The sequence below is a fragment of the Corvus kubaryi genome, unplaced genomic scaffold, assembly GCF_017639235.1.
Source record: "Corvus kubaryi isolate FWS band 111438036 unplaced genomic scaffold, C.kubaryi_AGA036_p1.0 74, whole genome shotgun sequence".
NCBI lineage: Eukaryota > Metazoa > Chordata > Aves > Passeriformes > Corvidae > Corvus > Corvus kubaryi.
Window position 1 is genome coordinate 3786501 of NW_024582061.1, and position 20407 is coordinate 3806907.

At 39.6% G+C, this 20407-nt stretch overlaps 1 protein-coding gene across 1 annotated transcript in view; it reads left to right on the forward strand.

The window, feature by feature from the left end:
* Positions 1-20407, forward strand: part of ANO2 (anoctamin 2) — a 149051-nt gene that overhangs the window by 59520 nt on the left and 69124 nt on the right. The window contains exons 12-14 of the mRNA XM_042050444.1: positions 1377-1537; positions 5419-5501; positions 13506-13589. Of these exons, the coding sequence (XP_041906378.1) occupies positions 1377-1537; positions 5419-5501; positions 13506-13589 (328 nt within the window). The remainder of the gene's footprint in view (positions 1-1376; positions 1538-5418; positions 5502-13505; positions 13590-20407) is intronic.

Consider the following 20407-nt stretch of genomic DNA (forward strand, 5'->3'; position numbering starts at 1 on the left):
TTCTAGACACAAAAAATGTTGAGTTTTTTGTATCCTGAAGGGGATATACTACACAAAAACTGCCAAAGTCACACTGTGAAGTTAACGTCTGCTTCCCAGTGAAGAAAAATTAATTCCTCTGTGTTATCTGTGTCTGATTCTGCTGGAGGCAGGATACTGCAGTACTTGTATGCTGATCACACTCATGACAGTCCCTGAACCAACAGCTTTTAAAATCACTGTAGTAGGACAAGGTTACTGATAGGTAAATGATGAACAGCACCACATCTGAGGCAGGGTCTGTTTTCTTAGCTTGATCTGAATAAATCTTGGTGGGCTGTGCTTGTCAGGGTGAAAGCTTGTGCTAATATTTAAACTCCAGTGAGATTTATGGCTAAGATGTATCTGCAGCACCCTCTGCTGCCTTTTGAAACAGAGAATTACTGTAACAACATGAGAGCTGGAAATAGCTGCGTGCTTTTCAAACCATATAATATAAACATATTCATACTAGAGCTTGAATATTCCTTTTTTTCATTTGAATTCATAAGGAAAAAGCTATGTCAGGATGGTCCATATAGGAACAATCGTAATCACAATATGCCAGCTATCATTGAAGCAATGTGACAAGTCTCAGCTCATGATCCTGGCAAGGACATTTGAGCTTTGCACTACTCAGTTCACCTAAGTGCAGGTATGAAAGGCTTTCACATCCAAATCTTATGGAAAATATGGAAAGCATACTCAGCCCTGACAAGGAGTGTTTGGCCTGTTAAAGTGATACTGATAATGTTTTTTTTTTTCGAGGATTTTTAGAAATTGATTACATACATAGCAAATAAGACCAAGAATTAAAATAACAACCTTACAGCAAAGATCTTAAAATCGGTAAAAAATCTGTAAAAAATCTGTAAAAAATCTTTTCTCTCATGTTTTTGTGCCTCCATATTAAATAATGTGTATTTTGACAATGGCACCTAATTTCCTTTGAGACCACTTCAGTCTTTTCATTAATTTAAATCTGATCTGTATAAAATCATGTAACTGACTGCAGAGATGGCAAACTCCACTTTTGTGTTTGAATTTTGGTTTTTTGGTGTGGTTAGCCTCAGTCTTCAGTGATGCTGTCTTCCTTAATTCACTAACACAGTGCAGTGATCAGTCTGGTTGAGTGTTGCATCATTTTCCTGTTGCAAGGTGCCTACAAAGATTTTAACAATTCCTACCCATGGCAATAAGGATTGAAGAAACACGTGGCTCCTGTTCTCTGCAAGCGCAGGCCACATATAATGCAGATAACTTGTAATAGCTGTGATGTACTGCCCAATATCACCACTGCACATCCATAGTTTCGGAGCTGGAATACTCAGAGGAACCTGTGCCCTTGTCTGTCACAGCAAAGAGATGTGTGACCAACGCAATGCCTTCACCATGTGCCCCCTGTGTGACAAGTTCTGTGATTACTGGAACCTCAGCTCTGCCTGTGCCACCGCTCGAGCGAGTCACTTGTTTGACAACCCTGCCACGGTTTTCTTCTCCATCTTTATGGCTCTCTGGGGTGAGTATTGCTTTGGAAATTAACAGTGCCTTTTGATGTTTGGGCTCTTCACTGAATAATAAAATGCTCTTTGATTGAATGTGATCCCTATGGCTTCGGGAAGCTGGCTATCCTCAGAAGGCCAGGGAGAGCTGTCTGTGTTGAGACTGGGGAAAGCAATATCACTGTCAACAGCAACCTCTGGAATAAATGGAGAGGAGTTATGTAGTTCAGGGAAGAAAAATATGTCTTTTCTTCCTGTACTGCCGAATTTAGAATCATGGAGTCATCAAGTCTGGAAAAGATCTACAAGGTCATCAAGTCCAGCCTTTGACTGATCCCCACCTTGCCAACTAAACCAGAGCACTGAGTGCCATGTCCAGCTGTTTATTAAACATCTCCAGGGATGGTGACTCCACCATCTTCCTGAGCAGCCCCTTCCAATGCCAATGGGAAGAAATTCTTCCTGATGTCCAACCTGAACCTCCCCTGGCACACCTTGAGGCCATTTTCTCCATGGAGGAAATTGTGCCTTTAATGGAACTTCTAATCTTTGCCAGGTATTTGCTAATTTTTCTTCATTTTCTATTGACATGTCACGTCCTTTGAACACCTTCTTCATCTGGGGCCAGAATGTATTTGAGGATTGGTATGGTGCAGACAGCTAAAAGGGTATAATTTAAGCACAGTCCCACTTCCTTATGGGACAACTCAGTCACATAATTTTAACAAAACTTTATGGGATTCCAAGAGCAATGGGACTATTATCATTTTAATTATAATATATTTTAGAGAGTTCAATTTAAACAAGCTTGCTTTTCTTTAATGGCAAATATCCCTGTCTCCATGAGGATATCAAAACACTTCATAAACGTGAATGAATGCATTGTAGTATTACCCTTATTGTTTCTGGCCTTACCTCTGCCCTGAAAAGTGTGTGTGTTGTGCTTGCATGAATTATTGCTGGTGTTATGCTCTCCTTTACTCTAGAGCTTGTTTATTGTGAAAGTTAAATGTGTTATTGCTACTGTAAAATGATTTTTTATTTCCCTATTCATTGTTCCCCAAGTGAAATTATCATCCTTAATATGAAATTGAGCAAATATGTTATTGTGCTATAGCCATCCCTCAGCAACCAGTGTGTTATTGTTTGCAACCCTATTAAGATTTTACAGCTTGTTTTAGAAAGGGCTGATTGGTGGCTTGGCATTGGGTGAGGACAGCAGAGAGCTTTTAAGGGACTTGCAGACAGAACACATCATGGAAGCAAGAAGCATTTATTTACCAGTTCCTGGAAGCCCTAGAGGAAACGTTAGAGAATATGCGAGAATTATGACTGAGAAATAGAAAAAAGAGGATGAATTTATAGACTCTCAGAATAATTTATTTTACTACTTAAGATTACAGGCTAGACTGGCAGATTAAGTGTCACCTGCTGCTATGAAGCTTAAGACAAATAAAATATTTTCTTGACAGAGAAATTTTACTGTAAACTTGCATCCATGCAAATGACAATTGCCACTGAACCTCATCCAGAACAATTGTATTTTAGTATCAGCAATACAGCGTGCAAAAGAAAATGTTGATATATCCTTGCACTAAGACAAATTGGTAGAATCTGTTATGGAGCAGAATAGGACAAAAAGTTCCATAGGCACTGCTTTTAAAAAAAGGCATGTAAGAATAACAAAATTCTTTCAGAGCTGTAGCCCTCCTCCAAAAAATGTTTCCCACAGACTGGAAAAGTCTGTTCTTGGGACCATGATAACTGAGCTTGTCAGTTCAAGAAAATGCAGCCGGCACGCACAAAGAGCAGCGAAGTGAAATAATGGAGCCTTTACGAACTCTGCCCAGCTTGACTATTAAGTATTAGATTACAACAAATTTTGCTTCCCTACTCTTAGAGGCTGTGCTGGTTACATCTAGAGCTCAATCTATTGAATGGCAGAGCTCATTCACACACCTATTCCAGCTGTATATTTTAAAGAGCAAACTATGGCGATCTGGGCTGGTTCCATTTCACGAGGATGTTGGGCACAGGATTTCTTTCATCCTGCTTGTCTTCCATTCTTTCGAAAGCAGAAGGCTTCCTATGGTTAATATCTCAAAAGGAATCATGCTTTTAGTAGTTGATCCTGATTCCTCATGAAATGTCTTTGTGATTCCAGTGGTCCTGCCGCAAGTGTCCATATTCATAGGGATGCTTGGCTGACTGGGCTTGATGTCACTGGTGCCCTGGTGCTGAATTTCAATGTCAGACACCTTTATTAGAAGTTTTACAGAATCATAGAATGGTTTGGGTTGGAAGGGACCTTAAAGATCAGCCAGTTCCAACCCCCTGCTATGGACAGGGACAACTTCCACCAGACCAGCTTGCTCCCAGCCCCATCCAACCTGGCCTTGGACAGGGATCCAGGGGCAGCCACAGCTTCTCTGGGCAACCTGTGCCAGGGCCTCACCACCCTCACAGGGAAGAATTTCTTCCTAATATCCAATCCAAACCTGCTCTCTGTCAGTTTAGTTTTTCTGCTGGTGTAAGTCAGTGCAGACGTGCTGATTTCAGAGCAGCTGCTGCATCAAGCCAAGTACGTTCTTATAGAGCTAAATGTGGAACTGAGTTTTTGTATAACAGGAAAGAATGGAATGAGTAATAGCACCCTATAAAATAACCAAATGTTTTTGTGTTTAGGATATGTAAAAACCCTTGAGTTTTCAAACCACGCTAAATATAGCTTTTATATGTTCTCTCTTCTGTAAGGGAGGAGCACAGACAGCAACTTAGTTGCTTAGTGCCTGGATCTGCTTTCAGTGTGCTGCCAGTCCTGTCTTTAAATGATATTTATTTCTTATATGATGGGTTGATACCTGTGAAGAAAATACTTGCAGCTAACTGTTGGAATAGATTATGACTTGTAGGAGCCAGGTTGTTTTTACAGTGTTCCCACTTTTCACAATGTAAATGCAGTCAAGTGAAGCTGATCTAATGCTCCACCGTTGTCTGTCTTGTGGGTCTATCTACAAGATGTTCAAAGTGATGTAAACACTGCTGTGATTTAACAGTGTTTTTACAATACCCTTTTCACCCACTGAAATAGTGAGGTGAAGCCCAAGAAAATGGAAAACAGTGTCCCCAGTTGTTCATAGCTATGACTTTTATTGGTAGAGTTTTGGTGGTTTTAGTTGGCATGTACAGGTTTAGTATTGATATTAATATCGTTATCTGAAAATAGGTGTCCACAAGCCAAGATTTATAAGTGCTATTTCTAATAAACCTGTAAGTCCATAAATGATGAGCAACTAGGAAAAAGGCTATGTAGAGGAAACAGCAATTATGAGAGGACAGGCAGGAGACTGCAAATAGGAGACACCAGTAAAACATCTGTTCTGTCTTACTAGTAAAAAAAGGAGAAGCAGGAGGCTGAACCAGACGCCAGTCCATTCCAGCAAAATCACCATGTCTATGAAGGACAAAAGCATTCAACCACACCATTGTAATATATTTCAAAATATCTTTTTCTACATATTGCTGGGGATCCTAGTTATTTCAGTAGCAGGCTAAACCTACCTCAGAATGCTTCATGGTGAATTAAGAGAGATGATGTCTTCAGTGGGTATCAGCAGATATGGGCTCAGTTCCATTCTCTGACAAGAATTTACCAGTGACTTTGGACAATCCATGTTCCATCTTTCTGTATTTTACTTTTAAAGAACAGTAATTATTGTTCCCATACTTTGCTTGAGTTCTTTCTTCAAAGTTGGGCCTGAGACTGTTTCTTAGTGCTTAATTTTAAAGGGTCTAGCATAATGGGGTTCAAATATCAGTTGAAGCTTATAAGTAACACAAATCTTTACCACAAGGCTTTGGATTTATAATTTTTAAAATATTTTAATTTCTTTTAAAGCTACCATGTTCCTTGAACAATGGAAACGTTTGCAGATGAGATTGAGTTATTTCTGGGATCTAACTGGACTGGAAGAAGAAGAAGTAAGTCTCCTCTCCCTGGGCTAATTTACTGTGTTAATTATTCTATAATTATTATAGAATAATAATATTATATAAGCATTGATCTATAGATTTCTCACAAGTATTCTCCACCCCAGTGCAGTTTGTAGCTGTGTTTAGATAAAGGTCTGTAACTGATACAGTTTTGAGTATCAATGTTTATTTAGGAAATCCTCACCTATATCCTACTGTTCAGCACTCTGAAGTTAAGAATGAATGTTGAAAAGGATTATAAGGTAAGAGCAGATCATGTTTTGCTGAGAATGCCCATATGATGTTGTACAGTGTGCAGTAACACAACAACACTGTTGTGTTGTAAGTACTTTGTCATGTTACTTCATTACACGTAACAAGATTCTTTGTGATAATGACAGCCACAGGTCACAGTACCATCAGCAATTTTTGCATCCAGGTCTGGGTGACATCTGTGATGCATTAGGTACATCATCCTGAGCTCTAGGTGCTCACCAACAGAGCTGTTTCAAAACAATAAATGGTGTGGGTTTCTTCAGAAAGAGCTTTTCAATGAGCTGTGGGGTCTCCAGCCATACCTGAATTGACTGAAAATGAGACATACTGGTTTATTGCTATTCACAATGTCCCTAATTTTGTTTTCAGTTCTGTCCTTTGGTTTCCTCTAATGACTCTCATTCAAGGATTCATTTCTAACCCTCACTAAAGAGAGTGCAGTTATAAAATCATAAATAAATATCATACTAAGAACAGGTAAGCTTTGGACCTTCCCCTGGCAAAGATGCTGAGCTGTCTCTAGAACAGGGTCATATTCAGTAATTCAGAACTGCCTTGTTTTGCTGGGAACTGTCTTGGTTTGCTGGGAGGATTTGAATCCATTTTTTCTCTTCACATTCCAGCACAGTTCCTTAAACAACAGGTCACAGTCTTCAGACCTGCTAGCTGAGCTCAGCTCAAACAGGAGAGTGTAAATACCATAGGGGAAAAGCAAGCTGACATCATGGACCTCATGATATAGCATGGTGGTAATGCTATTCCACTATTTCCCAGATCAAAGTATTTGGATCAAACAAAAAGATGACCCTGAGAATAGACAGCATGCTCCAGTATTCCTCTTCTTCCATCACTATCCTGTAATGCACAAATATTCCTTCACTGGTGACTTGACAACAACCTCCTCTCTTCTGTCTCTGTTTCTCAGCTTTTTCATGACTCTTTCCCCTGTTATGATGTGGATGATGTTCACAGTACAACTCAGTACTCCCACTCTGAGTTGTGATGCAAACCCAGTGCACCAGCACATCAGAAATTACTGTTTGTCCCACATGGAATGTCAAACTGCTCCCTGCCAGAGCAGCAATCCTGTACCAACTAAAGGGCAAACTGAGAGGCTGGAGAGCTAACTCTGGGCTCTGTGGCATGTTTGATGAACCCACCAGATTTTTCTGAACTTCAAGTTCGTCACTCACAGTAAAAAAACCTTAGGTTTAGCTTAATAGCTAAATTTAATTGCTTTAGCTTTGTAAAATGCTGTGAAATAATATATAGGTTTATGAGGTCCTGTGATCAAGAGGCCTGAAGTGGTAAAAATCTGTGGATAGGAAGTCTGTGGGATCAGCAAGAATCCTTTGTTTATGACAAGTGAAGGAGTGCCAGACAAATCTCAGCACAAGCTGAAGAACTAGGAACTTGGAATGATAAAATAAGACTGGAATGGACCTTGAGGGGCCATCCCTTGTGCGTTGTAGGATCAATTCTACTTAAATCATTATGAAGAGATATTTGTCTAATTTGTTCTTAAATAAATCCAGCAGTGGAGATTTCAGTTCCTCCCTAGGTAATCTACTCTAATGCTTCTCTATCTGTACTGCTAACAAGCTTTTCCTAGTGGTTTTTAAATCTCCTTGCTGCATGTTATTTTTTTTCTCTTTTTTTCTCCCTTATTTTGTCTTTCAAAGATCAAGAGAGGGATTACTTCTGTCCTCTTTTCAACATAATTCAACACAGTATCTTATCTCTGTCACCCTTGTTTAAGATGAACAAGCCTTTGCTCTTTCAGTCTTAGTTCCTAAATATTTTCAGAGAATCATAGAACCACAGAATGCTTAAATGTCATCTCATTCCACCCTCCTGCCCCAGGCAGGGACACCTTCCGCTATCCCAGCTTGCTCTGAGCCCCATCCAACCTGGCCTTGGGCACTTCCAGGGATGGAAGCCACAGCTTCTCTGGGCAACCTGTGCCAGGGCCTCAGCACCCTCACAGGGAACAATTTCTTCCCAATATCCAATCTAAACCTGCCCTCTGCCAGTGTGAAGCCATTCCCCATTGTCCTATGACTCCAGGCCCTTGTCAAGAGTCTCTCTCCACCTTTCTTGTAGGCTCCCTTCAGGTACTGGAAGGATTTTCTATTCTTTTTATTCTTGCTCATTTCTGGCTGTTTTCTGGTTGATCCAGGTCCTTTTGGAAGAACAATGGACATGTCTCTTGACATGACATCTTAAGCAGAAAACCATGCACCGTGTCATCTCCTGTCAGTTCTTGATACTTCAACAAAAACCCAGAAGTTAGACCAGGTTTTGTTCACCTTTTATCCATAAGATTCATAAAGAGGAGGATAAATCTGTCTGTAGAAAGTTACTGGCATCAGGTCTCAGTGGTGGTGAACTCTTTACAAGTGTTGAAAATTATGTTGGAAAAGGGAGAATTACGTCTGATCAGGTTAGGCCGGAAGAAACCAGAAGCGGGATCACTTAAAAGAGCAAGAAAGGAACAAGGAAGAAGCTCAGGAGGTTTAACAGTTTTAAGACTAGATGGGGTTAAGCTATTGATTGTCAACTTCTTTAGGAAGGGAAGTTACAGAACCAAAGCAGGGAGAAAAACAGCCATAAATCTGAAGAGCTGAGGAGTACTTTGTGAGAATTATATTGAAATAAATGCCTTCAGTGTAATTTTTGTGGACATTGACTATAAACTTTTCACTAAATTGCTTTCTTTAACCACACTCAGCCAAATTTTTGCTTCAAAAGAGTCACACAAGAGATTAATGTAGTCCATTTATTTGTAAGTATCTTGGCAGTGGCACTCCGAGAAAGCAGACTCCCTAAGGCTTCCATGCATCTTTGCAGCTGGCAGCTGTACAGACTTAGAGAATTTGTGTTTGGACACCTGGAATCCACAAAAAAGACAGGGAAGCATTGGGTACTAACTAGAAAAGAGATAATTGTGTTGAAAAGCAATAGAGCAAGTGATAAATAAATGGGAGAGGGAAAGGAAAGAAACAAACTCAGGCCAGAACCATGAGAGCAGACAAAGCCTTGGGAACACTGTGCATAAACACACACAGAACCTCAGAATTGTTTAGGTTGGAAAGGACCTCCAAGGTCATCGAGTCCAACCTTTGGCCAATCCTCACCTTGTCACCTAGACCAGAGCACTGAGTGCCATGTCCAGTCATTCCTTGGACATCTCCAGGGACAGTGACTCCACACCTCCCTGGGCAGCCCATTCTAATGCTTAACAACATTTCCAGTGGAGAAATTCTTTCTGAAATCCTCCACTCAACGTTCCTTGCCATAGACATGTGACTGTGTAACCCAATCAAAGAGGTTGTGCATTTGATTCTAGTTCAGGGTGTGCAATAAAGAATAAGGCCATCAAGAAACCAGGAGGAGGGGTGGGAGAATCCATACCCTCTTCTGCTTGGTGAAGAATTACAGAGGGACTCCAATTAATGGTGTAGGCGCTAGAAACTCTTGCCTTCCCATGAATCTTCAGAAATTGTATTTCCAGGATGTTCCTGCTTTCATTTTTTTGGGTGGAAGAGATTTTCCCTCATTTTGCCAATGATCCTGTGCAAACTGAAATAGAAATGCTATTATAAAAGATGAAATTTTAGAACTTGGGCAAGAACTTGGAAGTCAAATGGACAGAGAGTCTGCATTAAGTGAAATGCCAAGGAGTCTCCACTCATTGGTCTTGGTATTGTTCAAATAGTCAAGCTGTTATACTGTTTCATTATAACAGAGAGGAACTTGGATGTCTGTCTTCCTTAGGAACATTTAATTTCAAGTTAAAATCCTGTGCTCTGTAAAATGTTTGCCAACTATTTTAGTTTTTTTGCAAACTAATTCCTGAAGTCTGATTCTTCCATTTGCTATTTAAAGAGTTTAAAACCCCCCTGTAATTACTGAACCCTTAAGGGATGTCTTTGAGGTCACTGTGGATTACTGCTGAGTTAAGACAAATTAATGAAGAAGATAGATTGAGTAAAAGAAAATGAAACAAAATTAAAAAGCAAGCTGACTTGATGACATTAAATATCTTTACAGATACATTCCATTCTCACCTAACTTGATCTTGGTTTAACTTTGTCTTCTCTACTATGGTTTCAAAATTCATTTTGATCTGATCAATTTGATGGTTTCACTTTGTCTTCCACCTTGCAAATTATAGCAGCAGACTCCTTTTCTGAAGTTTTAATAGTGTCTATTAAACCACAAAGCACGAGATATTTTTGTTTGCTAAAATCCTGAAAGAGAAGACTCTAATAAAATAACTGTGTAGCCCTCTTGGGAAAAAATGTCTAGTATTGGTGAAAGGGGGAATTTGTAGCTACGATATTTTGTCTTGTCTCAAATCTTTCCTTTCATGCTCTCTGCATCCTCAAGTTTCCTGTGCCAATGAGATTTTTAGTTTGGATTATTTTCTCCAGATGCATTATCTCACATTTTTCCCATAACTATTCTAATTTTCCTGTTGGGAAATATTTTCAAATATTCCAAATATTTTTTTTTTTTAATTCTTTGTATGCTTTTTATTAACCTCTTTTGGGTTTCATTACTCTTTCCAGAGAATCTTCCCTGACCTTCATTAATTTCTTACTAACACTAATTATTTAATGATCCTTGGCTAGCCCTGTTCTTCTAAACAATTGCTTTCAACATTACATTTAAGTCCTATGTTTAGGAGGATGAGGGTTTCATTAGGATAGTTGGGGAAGAAATGCTGAAGAACAAATATTATCCCTCAGCTCTTTGAGGAAACTGTTTAGTACCAGTTATTGGTCCACTGAAAGATTACACGTGAAGGCACACTTTAAACATGTTTAAAGTTGTAAACAGTAAGAACAAAGTCAGGTGACAATTTCTTTGCTTTCCAAGGAGTTGGTAAAGGTATATGATTACATTTTTTCACTCCCAGACTGTTGATCCAGAGACATGCCACAATGTCCTGGGGCTTCAATACATTTTCCTCTTCTGTTTCTCTCCTACCAGACATATCAACATGCTCTCATTTACTTTTGTTTATTCCTTTTCCATTGTAATGACTTCCTCTGTCCTTTCTAGAACTGAGTTTTCCTTGAGGCTCAAAACTGTTCAATTTTTTATTAGTAGTCTTGATTCCTTGGGATGTTGGGGTGGGCGACTCAAAGGCTGGGTCACTTGGGGTGGTACAAGTTCTTTCCTCCCCTGGGTTCAGAGAGGTTAAATCTATCCTTATCCAGCACTACCCCACTAGGAACAGGGACCACCTCTAGGCCTTTCTTTGTTCCTCTCCTCCTTTCCAGTGCCTCAGAAGATCCAGGTAAGTAAGCAGGGTTTTCCAGGGATGTGCTCCTTGGAGAATACACAGGATATGGAATCAGGTGCTGTTTACCCTGTTTATCAGGTGCTGTTACTCCAGACCCTTGTCTGGAGTGACAGGGCAAGGGGGAATGGCTTCACACTGACAGAGAGGAGGGTTAGATTGGATATGAGGAAGAAATTGTTCCCTGTGAGGGTGCTGAGGCCCTGGCACAGGTTGCCCAGAGAAGCTGTGGCTGCCCCATGCCTGGAAGGTCAGGTTGGATAGGGCAGCCTGGTCTAGTGGGATGTGTCCCTGCCCATGACAGGGGGTTGGAATGAGATGATCTTAAAGGTTCTTTCCAACCCAGGCCATTCTGTGATTCTACAATTTACACAGTTCCACTTATCAGTAGAGGAGTATTTAAACGGGTTGGATTTGAATTGCATGATGAACCAACATAAATGATGCTATATTCTGCTACAGTTGCCCACAAAATGAAATGGCAGCGTTTGGTTGTTTGGTCCTAGCTTAAGGGAGCTTCAGAATCTGAGGCCATATTTCAAAATTTAGTTTTATAGGTACTCTCTCAAAGCACTACCACTGTTCTTGCTCAACGAAAGCAAACAAAACATCTCTCTGTCTGTCTGGCAAATGCATTCCCATAATAGAACCTCCTAGTTTCTTTTAACTAATTTTCTATTATGCTGCTCTAGAACATCTTTAATAACAGTTCCTGTATACTTGCTCGGTAGCTTTTAACACTCCTAAACTCGTGTTCATGCTACATGACTTATTCCAGCTTTTGCTTTAATTTTTCATTTATCAAATTTATTTTGAAAGTGATCTGGACTAAAAAAGATTGTGAACATTTACCAGCACCTCCAAGCTGAGATATAAAACTATTTTTCCTTGGACACGCATCCCAGTAATAGGACAGTCTAAACAGATCCTTGGTGTGAATGACAAACTCTTCCCTACACTTCTCAGCCCCTGCCTCCTGTATCACTGTCATAAGAAATAGAGGGTTTAGTCCTTGATTTCTAATAATTAACCCTTTTGCAACAGAAAATGGCTGGGATCTCTGTTCTGTTCATTCCACATTTCCATCTTGCTTTGGGGAAGCAACTGGGTCATTCCAATTTTTTTTTGTGGAAACCTTCCTTCCCATCAGTGTGCACTGCTGAGCTGCTCTGCTTCTCTTCAGGATATTAAGATGTGGCTGTTCAAGGAATTTGCAGTGGGTTTTTGCCTTTACTTAGAGCATATGGCTTATTTTTTTGATAACTCCTTTGCTCTGTCAAATCTGGGGTAGTTGCTAAGGTTCTTTTTTGTTTTGTTTTGGTTTTGTTTTTTGTTTTTTGTTTTAATAAATTCAATGTGTTTGTCATGCATGCTTTGTAGAATTCCATTATCACTTTCTTTCTAAATCAAAGGGAAATTAGGGAGAGATTGGTTCGCATTGTTTATTCTCATCAAACTGGATCATTATCTACAGAGGCTTAATTTGATGGATGGTGGATACACGTGTATGTTTGAGGCAAATCCTGGAGACCACTCTCAGGGAAAATTCCCACTGACCTCAACATGAGTTTTGCCTGAGTAGAAATTTCATGTTTAGGCTCTTTGTTTTCAGAATGGGAATTATCATTTTCTACTCCGGAGCACTCATTTGGTCTCGCAGTACCTTGGCTCACATGGTTTTCAATAAGTGTCTGGCAGCTGTACTGGCAAATTTCCAGCATCCTGGGATTCAGATCTATCCCTACATGGACATTTTGCCTTTGTGAAGTCATCACAACTATTTCTAGCTTATTGTCCTAAGTATGGAACTCTTCCCGTTTTCAGATAAAGAATTGATTCTGAATCACACTCTTTTTACGGCTGAGTGGAATTGTCCCTTCACATCCATGGATGTATGGGTCAGACATCCCTAAGCCTGGATTGTAAAGAAATACTTAGTGCAAAATACTCCTAAAAGGCATATATACAAAATGCATTCCAGGGAGCTCTGTGGTCTGTTCAGTCAAGGGTAAGATGACTTGGCAGATTCAGCAAAGACAGATCAACTACTTTTCCCATCCAGATGTAGGTGTATGAAAGGCAGTTAAAAGGACATTGGAATGTCTTACTAGAAAAACTAAACATAACTTGGCCAAATTTGAACAGAGTACGCACTCAGAGCAAAACTGTCAAAAACAAAAAGTAAGTTAGAGTACAATGTTTTGCTTGGTGTTTATTTTCTTTATTTCACCTCGTTTTCATTCAAATCAGTTTCCAAAAGTTGCTCTGACCTCTGGAGGCTGCCCCTGCTGTCTCAGAAAGCTTTGCTTAGCAAAAGGAAGTGAGAGAGTTGAACCCTCTTGATAGCTTTGTTTGTGATTAAGTGACCAAAACTTTTGGGTTTTTTTCTCTTAGTCATAGCCATGTTTGGTTTTGGTTTTTTTCAGGAGCATCCCAGACCAGAGTATGAGACCAAACTGCTGCAGAAAAAGCTGAAAAATAAAAACATCACAACAGAAAATTCAAATGAGGTAAGATGCAGCTTGCTCTTTTCATTTATGGGGGATTTGTGTTTGTTATGTTGTGATTATATTTTTGTCTGTCTCTCAGAGGTTGCAAGAGGCACTTTTTGGGGCTCTTAATCAGCCTTTTGAGTTGGTTGGTGGTGGTGTGGTGAAATGCAGCCCTGCAGTGCCATTGCAGGGCTTTGAGGTCATGTCTTTCAAAGTAAAGCAATTTGCATAGAAATAGGGTTGACAGGTGGCTCAGGATTTAATCTGTACATTCCTAAGATAATCACCCCAGAATTCTTACAGCAATCACACAGAATGTCAGTACTTTCTGCACAATGAAGAAAGCAGATTTTATTATGGTGATCTCATTTGCAAAGGTAACATTGGTGTCTTTAGTTCTGTCACAGTTACACAGTTGTGAAGTTTTAATGGCATTTCCAGGACAAATGGAAAAATAATTGGTAGATCATTTTCAGATTGAAGTGGGCTCAGGATTTTTATGGCTATTTCAAACTTTTTTGAAGAAACCCTTTTTTATCAGTCTCCTCTTGTAAATTGTTGACTGAGGTCTATTTTCTAAACATTCACAAGTTCTGTGGTCTTGGTCCATTAGGCTTGGTTAACCACTGCTCATTCACAGCATTCCAGTTGTGCCAGCAAAGCCAAAGCATTCCAATACCATGTTCAGCTTCCAGGGAGAATAAAACAGTTTAATTTGCTTACAGGTTGAGAATCAGTATCCAAAGTGGAGAATTTTCAAGTTTTCAGGTTTGGTCCAACAAATTTAGCTTGTAGAAGAACTTATTTATCCGTTTCTTCGGCTGACCACCATTGTAAAGTGTTTCCAGGGAATCTTTCATTTCAGTGAGCCTGCCTGTCACCTGTTGTGCTCAACTAAACTCCACAGAAGATCATGGGAAGATTCTCAATTATTTTAGTGGGCTTTTGATCTTGTCCAATAAGCAGAGACCCACAGAGCACTGTGGAGAGTCTTTCCTTACACATTAGACAGCTCTCTTGGCCTTCCAAGTGAGGGATCAAAGACTGTAAAAGTCAGATAAAACAGTTGCTGTTCAGCTTTTTTCTGGCTTAAAGTAAATGAGAACTGGAAACAAGTCAGCCATTGATGCTGTAGAATATTATGATTATCTTGCTTACCTGAGATACAGAAATTATTATAATTTAGACATTAATTTAAGGTAAAACAAAAAGAAACAGAAAAAAAATCAAAACAAAAACTCCCCAAAAAACCAACCAGCCAAAAAAACCCCACATCAAAGCCCAGAAAATAACCCAAGAAGAAATGTTAAGTGAATAGGTGGAAAACTGGAACAATGTAAAGATCCAGCACTACAAAAATAGGAAGAGCTCCTTTCAGACATCAAGAATGAAAAGGCTAACACGGAACACTTTTTTGTCAAATGGCTTTCTGTGCCAATGTGGATGGAAAAAATACTGAAGTACTGAATCCTGAATGAGTGTTCCCTAAATTACTGAAAAATATTCCCAGCAACTGAGCAGTTTTCCATCGGTAAACACTCTGCTTACTAATTCTGTCCTGCAAACAGCACATTAGTCTGGGTTTGGAAGGTGTGTTGCTCAGGCCTTTGTATCTCAGTGTCTTATAAGAGCAATAGATGTTGATGTGAGAACTGCAGAAGAGGAAAAAAACCTAAACATAACAGTTCAGGTAAAGAACTGGCCTAACTGTGGAAATGTACCATTACATTTTGCTTTGGGAGACCCTGAAAAGTTATACATTAAAAGTGATGAGTATTTAAGAATGCAATAATTCTTCAGCCTTATTTTTAGAAGTTTCAACCTTTCGTTTTTGCAAGACCATTAGCTCAGGAGATTTTGGGTGGCAGGTTAATATTAAGGCACAGGTTTCTGTGCGGTCTCTGGCTCAGTATTTCTGTCTTGTTGGGTGGAAGCCAGGGTACAGAACTTTGTCATATTACCAGGGCAGATCTAGTGGCTGGACAGGCATCAAAGTAGAGATGTCTCTGTAGTTAAAGATACAATCCTCCTAATTTCTTGGTTTTGTTTGAATACACAGATGTCTGTGAGGTCTCCACCTCTTCATCTCTTGGTTGACAGTCTAATGTCATGGCATAAGTGTCTGTGAAGTTTTCTCCTGAATATTTTTAGCTAACTAGTGTAAATTAAAGGCATATCTTTTTTGGTGTGGCTGGTCAACAACTGTAGTATGCTGTGTTAATATCAAAGGACTGGGTCTGGCACTGCTGCCTAAAACTTCTCATTACTTCTTTAACATGAAGTCAGAAGTCTCCAGTTCAGCAGCTGTGGCTTGTTGGGATAGAAATGATGCCAAAGTTTGGCTATTGTGAGAATACTGGTCTAGAGCTTACTTAAAGGCATATATATCTATAAAATTACTGGCTTGTTTCCAGTATGTTAATTCCTCTGTTCCAGTGAGGAAGTGACTGGTTTTATGGCAAGAATCAGCTTTTATGTGCAAAGCCCTGTGTATGGTGCATTTTTTTCCCTTGCCTTACTCCAACAGGGAGTTCTTTTGAAGCTAATTGGGTTATTTTTTGCAATGAAGGGACAGGGGTTTGGTTAGGGGCTGCTTTTGTGATTGCAGAAGAAAGGGGACACCACTTACATCCTCTGTTAAATGATAACTTGGGAATACACATTCAGAGGAAACCAACAGACAGTTTTCCCTCTCTGCTGTTCAAGTCATTAACTTTAATGAGTGTGGAAGATGCCCAGCACCTGTCAGGGCCAGTAAACATATGAGTCACTCTACCCAGGCAGCAAATTCCAAATCAGCCTGATGAGCCTGGCAAGACAAAGGATGACACATCTAATGTATTATTTGCCCAGTGGGGTTTGAGTTCTAGAACACAGCTCTCATACAAAACACCACTTGGTGTGTTTCCACTACTGGAATAAGCAAAGAACAAAATTTCAGCCTCCACCACACTGTGTGGCTCAGGCTGTTTGAATAAATATTTTATTGGTTTTTGGGAGAGTGAGAAAGAAACTGTGAGAGCTTCACAAAAGATTGGTGTGAAGTTACTCTAACAGTAACACCCTAAGGTTCTATTATTTCAGGAGAGAATTCATTTCCAGCTAAAGGAGTTGAAACATTTGTGTGAAATGCCTCAGGTTAAGTAGCAAATAGATAAACAAACAGTCCTTATGAATTACAACAATGATTTTAGAAAATGACTGATTATAAGGGACTTGGGAAATCTGGAATGATATATCTTATAGTCAGTATTACTATTTAATTCTTTATGGTCACATGCTATTTAAAAGGACATGTAGCGACAGCATGAGAGGGAATGACTTCAAACTGACAGAGAGCAGGTTTAGATTAAATATTAGGATGAAATTCTTCCCTGTGAGGGTGCTGAGGCCCTGGCACAGATTGCCCAGAGAAGCTGTGGCTGCCCCATCCCTGGCAGTGTCCAAGGCCAGGTTGGATGGGGCTCTGAGCAACCTGGGACAGTGGAAGGTGTCCCTGCCCATGGCAGTGGAGTTAGAACTGGCTGATCTTTAAAGTCCCTTCCAACCCAAACCATTCTGTGATTCTCTGATAGAAAGGCTTGCAATGTATAACTCCTTGATTCATGTACATCAAAAGGCATTTTTGTCCTTGCAGTAGAGATGAAGGATTGCACACATGTGTATGAATGCACGTTTCTGATAATACATTCATGCAAGCATGGCAGATGCAAGCTTTGTAATGAAGCAATTAATGGTATATTTTGTTGTTCTTTAATGCACTGTAACACTGAAGATGTGGGTAGAAATATTCAATGAATAGGGTGAAGTTACTGTATGTGCAGAATGCTAACTGAAAACGTGGTGGATGTTTGCAGTCTTCTGATAAGTTGTTCCTCTCTCTCTGCAGTAGTGGCATCCTCAATGGAATTACACAGAGGTCAGGAAATGAAAATTGGTCTTGTGCCTGAAAACATGCAGATGGGGCTAGATCCAGCTCTCACTGGAGCTGATGGAAAGCCTTCCAGTCATTTCTGTGAGAGATGGATCAGGCCCTGACTCCTTTTCATTAAATGTCCAGCTGATCTGGCAAACATGATTCCACATCATAAATATATATATGTGTGTGAGTGTGTGTTCTTATCTTTCCTATTTGGCAGGAAAGAAAATAACTCATTCTACATATTTCTCAAGGAAAATTCTCTTTATAGAAAAAAATAGGCTTGTCTCTTGGCTTGTGTCCTGACTTGGAGCAAACCCTAGGAATAATAGAATCTGGCATTCTGTCTTTCCTTTAATTCATTTTAAATATGAAAGTGGCAGAATAAATTATTTAAATTGTTAATTCAGCTGGTAATTGAAACAAAAAAGAAATATATCTTTCTGAAGCATTGTTTCAGTTAACAACTGAATTAAAGCAAGCTGGTTTGAAGAGGAAGGTCTCTGGTGTAAAGGATGATACAGATAAATATGAAATAGAATTGTACATTACTAGTACTTTATATATCTATTTTTAAAATTTCAATGTTCCCAAACATGAAACAGTAATTCTTGATAGCAGTTGATTCCTTACCAGTCTTCCATAAGCAAATCTCCCACAAGGACTAAAAACCCTTTCAAATACTGGAGCCCATCTCTTCATTAAACAAGTCCTTGATAAGATTTACTAAAGAAAAAAAAAATCTCATTTTATATATTAGGTGAAACTCTATAGAAGAAACCAAGATAATTGGTCATAAATACCAATTAGAACAATCAGAATTATAGAAGAACTTTAAATATACCCAGAGTTCTTTAACCCCTAATATTTTAGCATTTATTGAACTGTATTATTAGTATGATAAACCTATCAATTTGATACAGTATTTCTTAAATTGGCTGGTTTTTTTTAGCCTCTTTCATTTCTTTACTTTGAGAAATATTTTTCTAAGCATTTGGGATAGTAAGATGAATATGTAATAAATTATTTTTTTTCCTTTTCGACTCCTTTCTTGCATCATTAACTTTCGTAAATAAAAAATTACTGAATGAAAATAAAAGAATGGCTGAAGATGAATGAGAACACTTAAAATTATGATCTTATACAGAGATTTCATCCTCTTTTTTGTACCTATATTTGTTATAATTCTGGTTATTTTAATGTTTATTTGAGTTCTAGGTTACGGGAGTTTCATACTGGAGTATTCATAAGCAGAATTTATGTCTTCAAAAGAGCGTTGAGGTGGTCTTTCAATGCGTTATTTAGATGTGGGGGTTCTTTGATTACAGGGTACATGACATGTATTCAAACCTCCTCACTGTTGCTGTCTTGGAATTTGGTTATCTTTGCATGGAGTAGTGTAAGAAATGCAGCTAAAAATGTTCCACTTGCTCCCCGTTCCTCTGAAAATCTACGGTGGGATTTCCTCATTTGTATCAGACCAATGATCCCAAGGTACGGCCACAGTGCTGTGCTCCTGTGTTTACAGTTATATTCCAGCCAGATTCAGTGGGAAATAGCTCTTCCTACACTCTCAATATGAAGTAATAAAATGCTTGAAAATGTACTATAGTAGAATATTCCAAGTTGGGAAGCCTTTCAGGATTTTATCTAGTCCAAATGACTACCCATGGCGCTCCTGTCCAAAGCTGTCATCTCAAACTGTGTTGCTCAGGATATTACCCAGTCAGGTCATGAAAATCTCCAAGGATGGAGATGGCAATACCTTTCTGGACATGCCCTGTCCTCATTGTGTAAAAGCTTCTCATTATATCCAGCCTGAACTTCTCTGCTTCCAGTTTAAGCCCATTGTCTCTTATACTTCCAGCATTAACCACTGTGAAGAGCCTGGCTCTGTCTTTTGATGAGCTCCTTAACTGTGCTGAGCAAGCCTTGTTCCTCAGTTTCTCTTCCTTGGACAAGTTCTCTGCCCTTGACTCACATAAGTAGTGCCATTTGTTTTTTTTCACTGGAAGGCCCAAAATAATATTTTAGATGCAGGCTAATGAGTGCTGAAAAGCTGAGGTAGTCATTTTCCTGAATCCACTCATTGACACAGCCCAGGGTGCTGTTGGACTTTGCTTGCCAGGGCACACTCCTCGCTCTTGTTCATCTTGTTGTCTGCAGACACCAAAGGGCCTTTTCAGCAGAGTCAGTTCTCCTGCAAGGAGTTTTCTGTTTCAAAGGCATTTGTTCTTGATGAAGTTCAGGAGGTTAGTAGAGACCTGTTCCTTCAGTCAGTCCAGGTCCCTCTGGATGGCAGCCATGTACTTAAGCCTACTGACTACCTCTTGATCCCTCCCCCAGCCTGATGTCATCGTGCAGGAGCAAGCGTTCCATCACCTCCTCCAGGTCCTTCTGTAAAGCAGGGCAGCTCTAGAATGACCACAGCACGACTCCAGCTGTTACAGGTTTCCAGGCAGACTTATTCACTAACATCGTCTGAGCCAGACCATGGAACTCACATTTTGCTGAAGTCAAGGCAAATGGCATGGACAAGTTTCCTCTTGGCCACAGGTCCAGTCGTTTTCCTCACAGAAAGCAGCCAGGTTGGTGCAGATAATGATTCACCTTTGGTGGATCCAGAAAGACTCTTCACAAATACCGACTTCTTATGTGCTCAGAATGGGTTTCTTCACTTTTCAAGAGACCAAAGTGAGACTTACTGTGATTCCTTAATTATTCTTTTGTCCTTTCCGTGAGGATGGATACAAGATTGTTCTTTCTCCTGTTGTCAAGGCCCTTCCCTGATGTCAGTGTCCTTACAGAGATGACAACTTGCAATAACATCAGCCTGTTCCTCTATCTTCCATTCTTCTTTTTCAAAGTTATAAGTAAATGAAATCACTGCTTGTCTTTCCCAAAGGAATATTTTTTG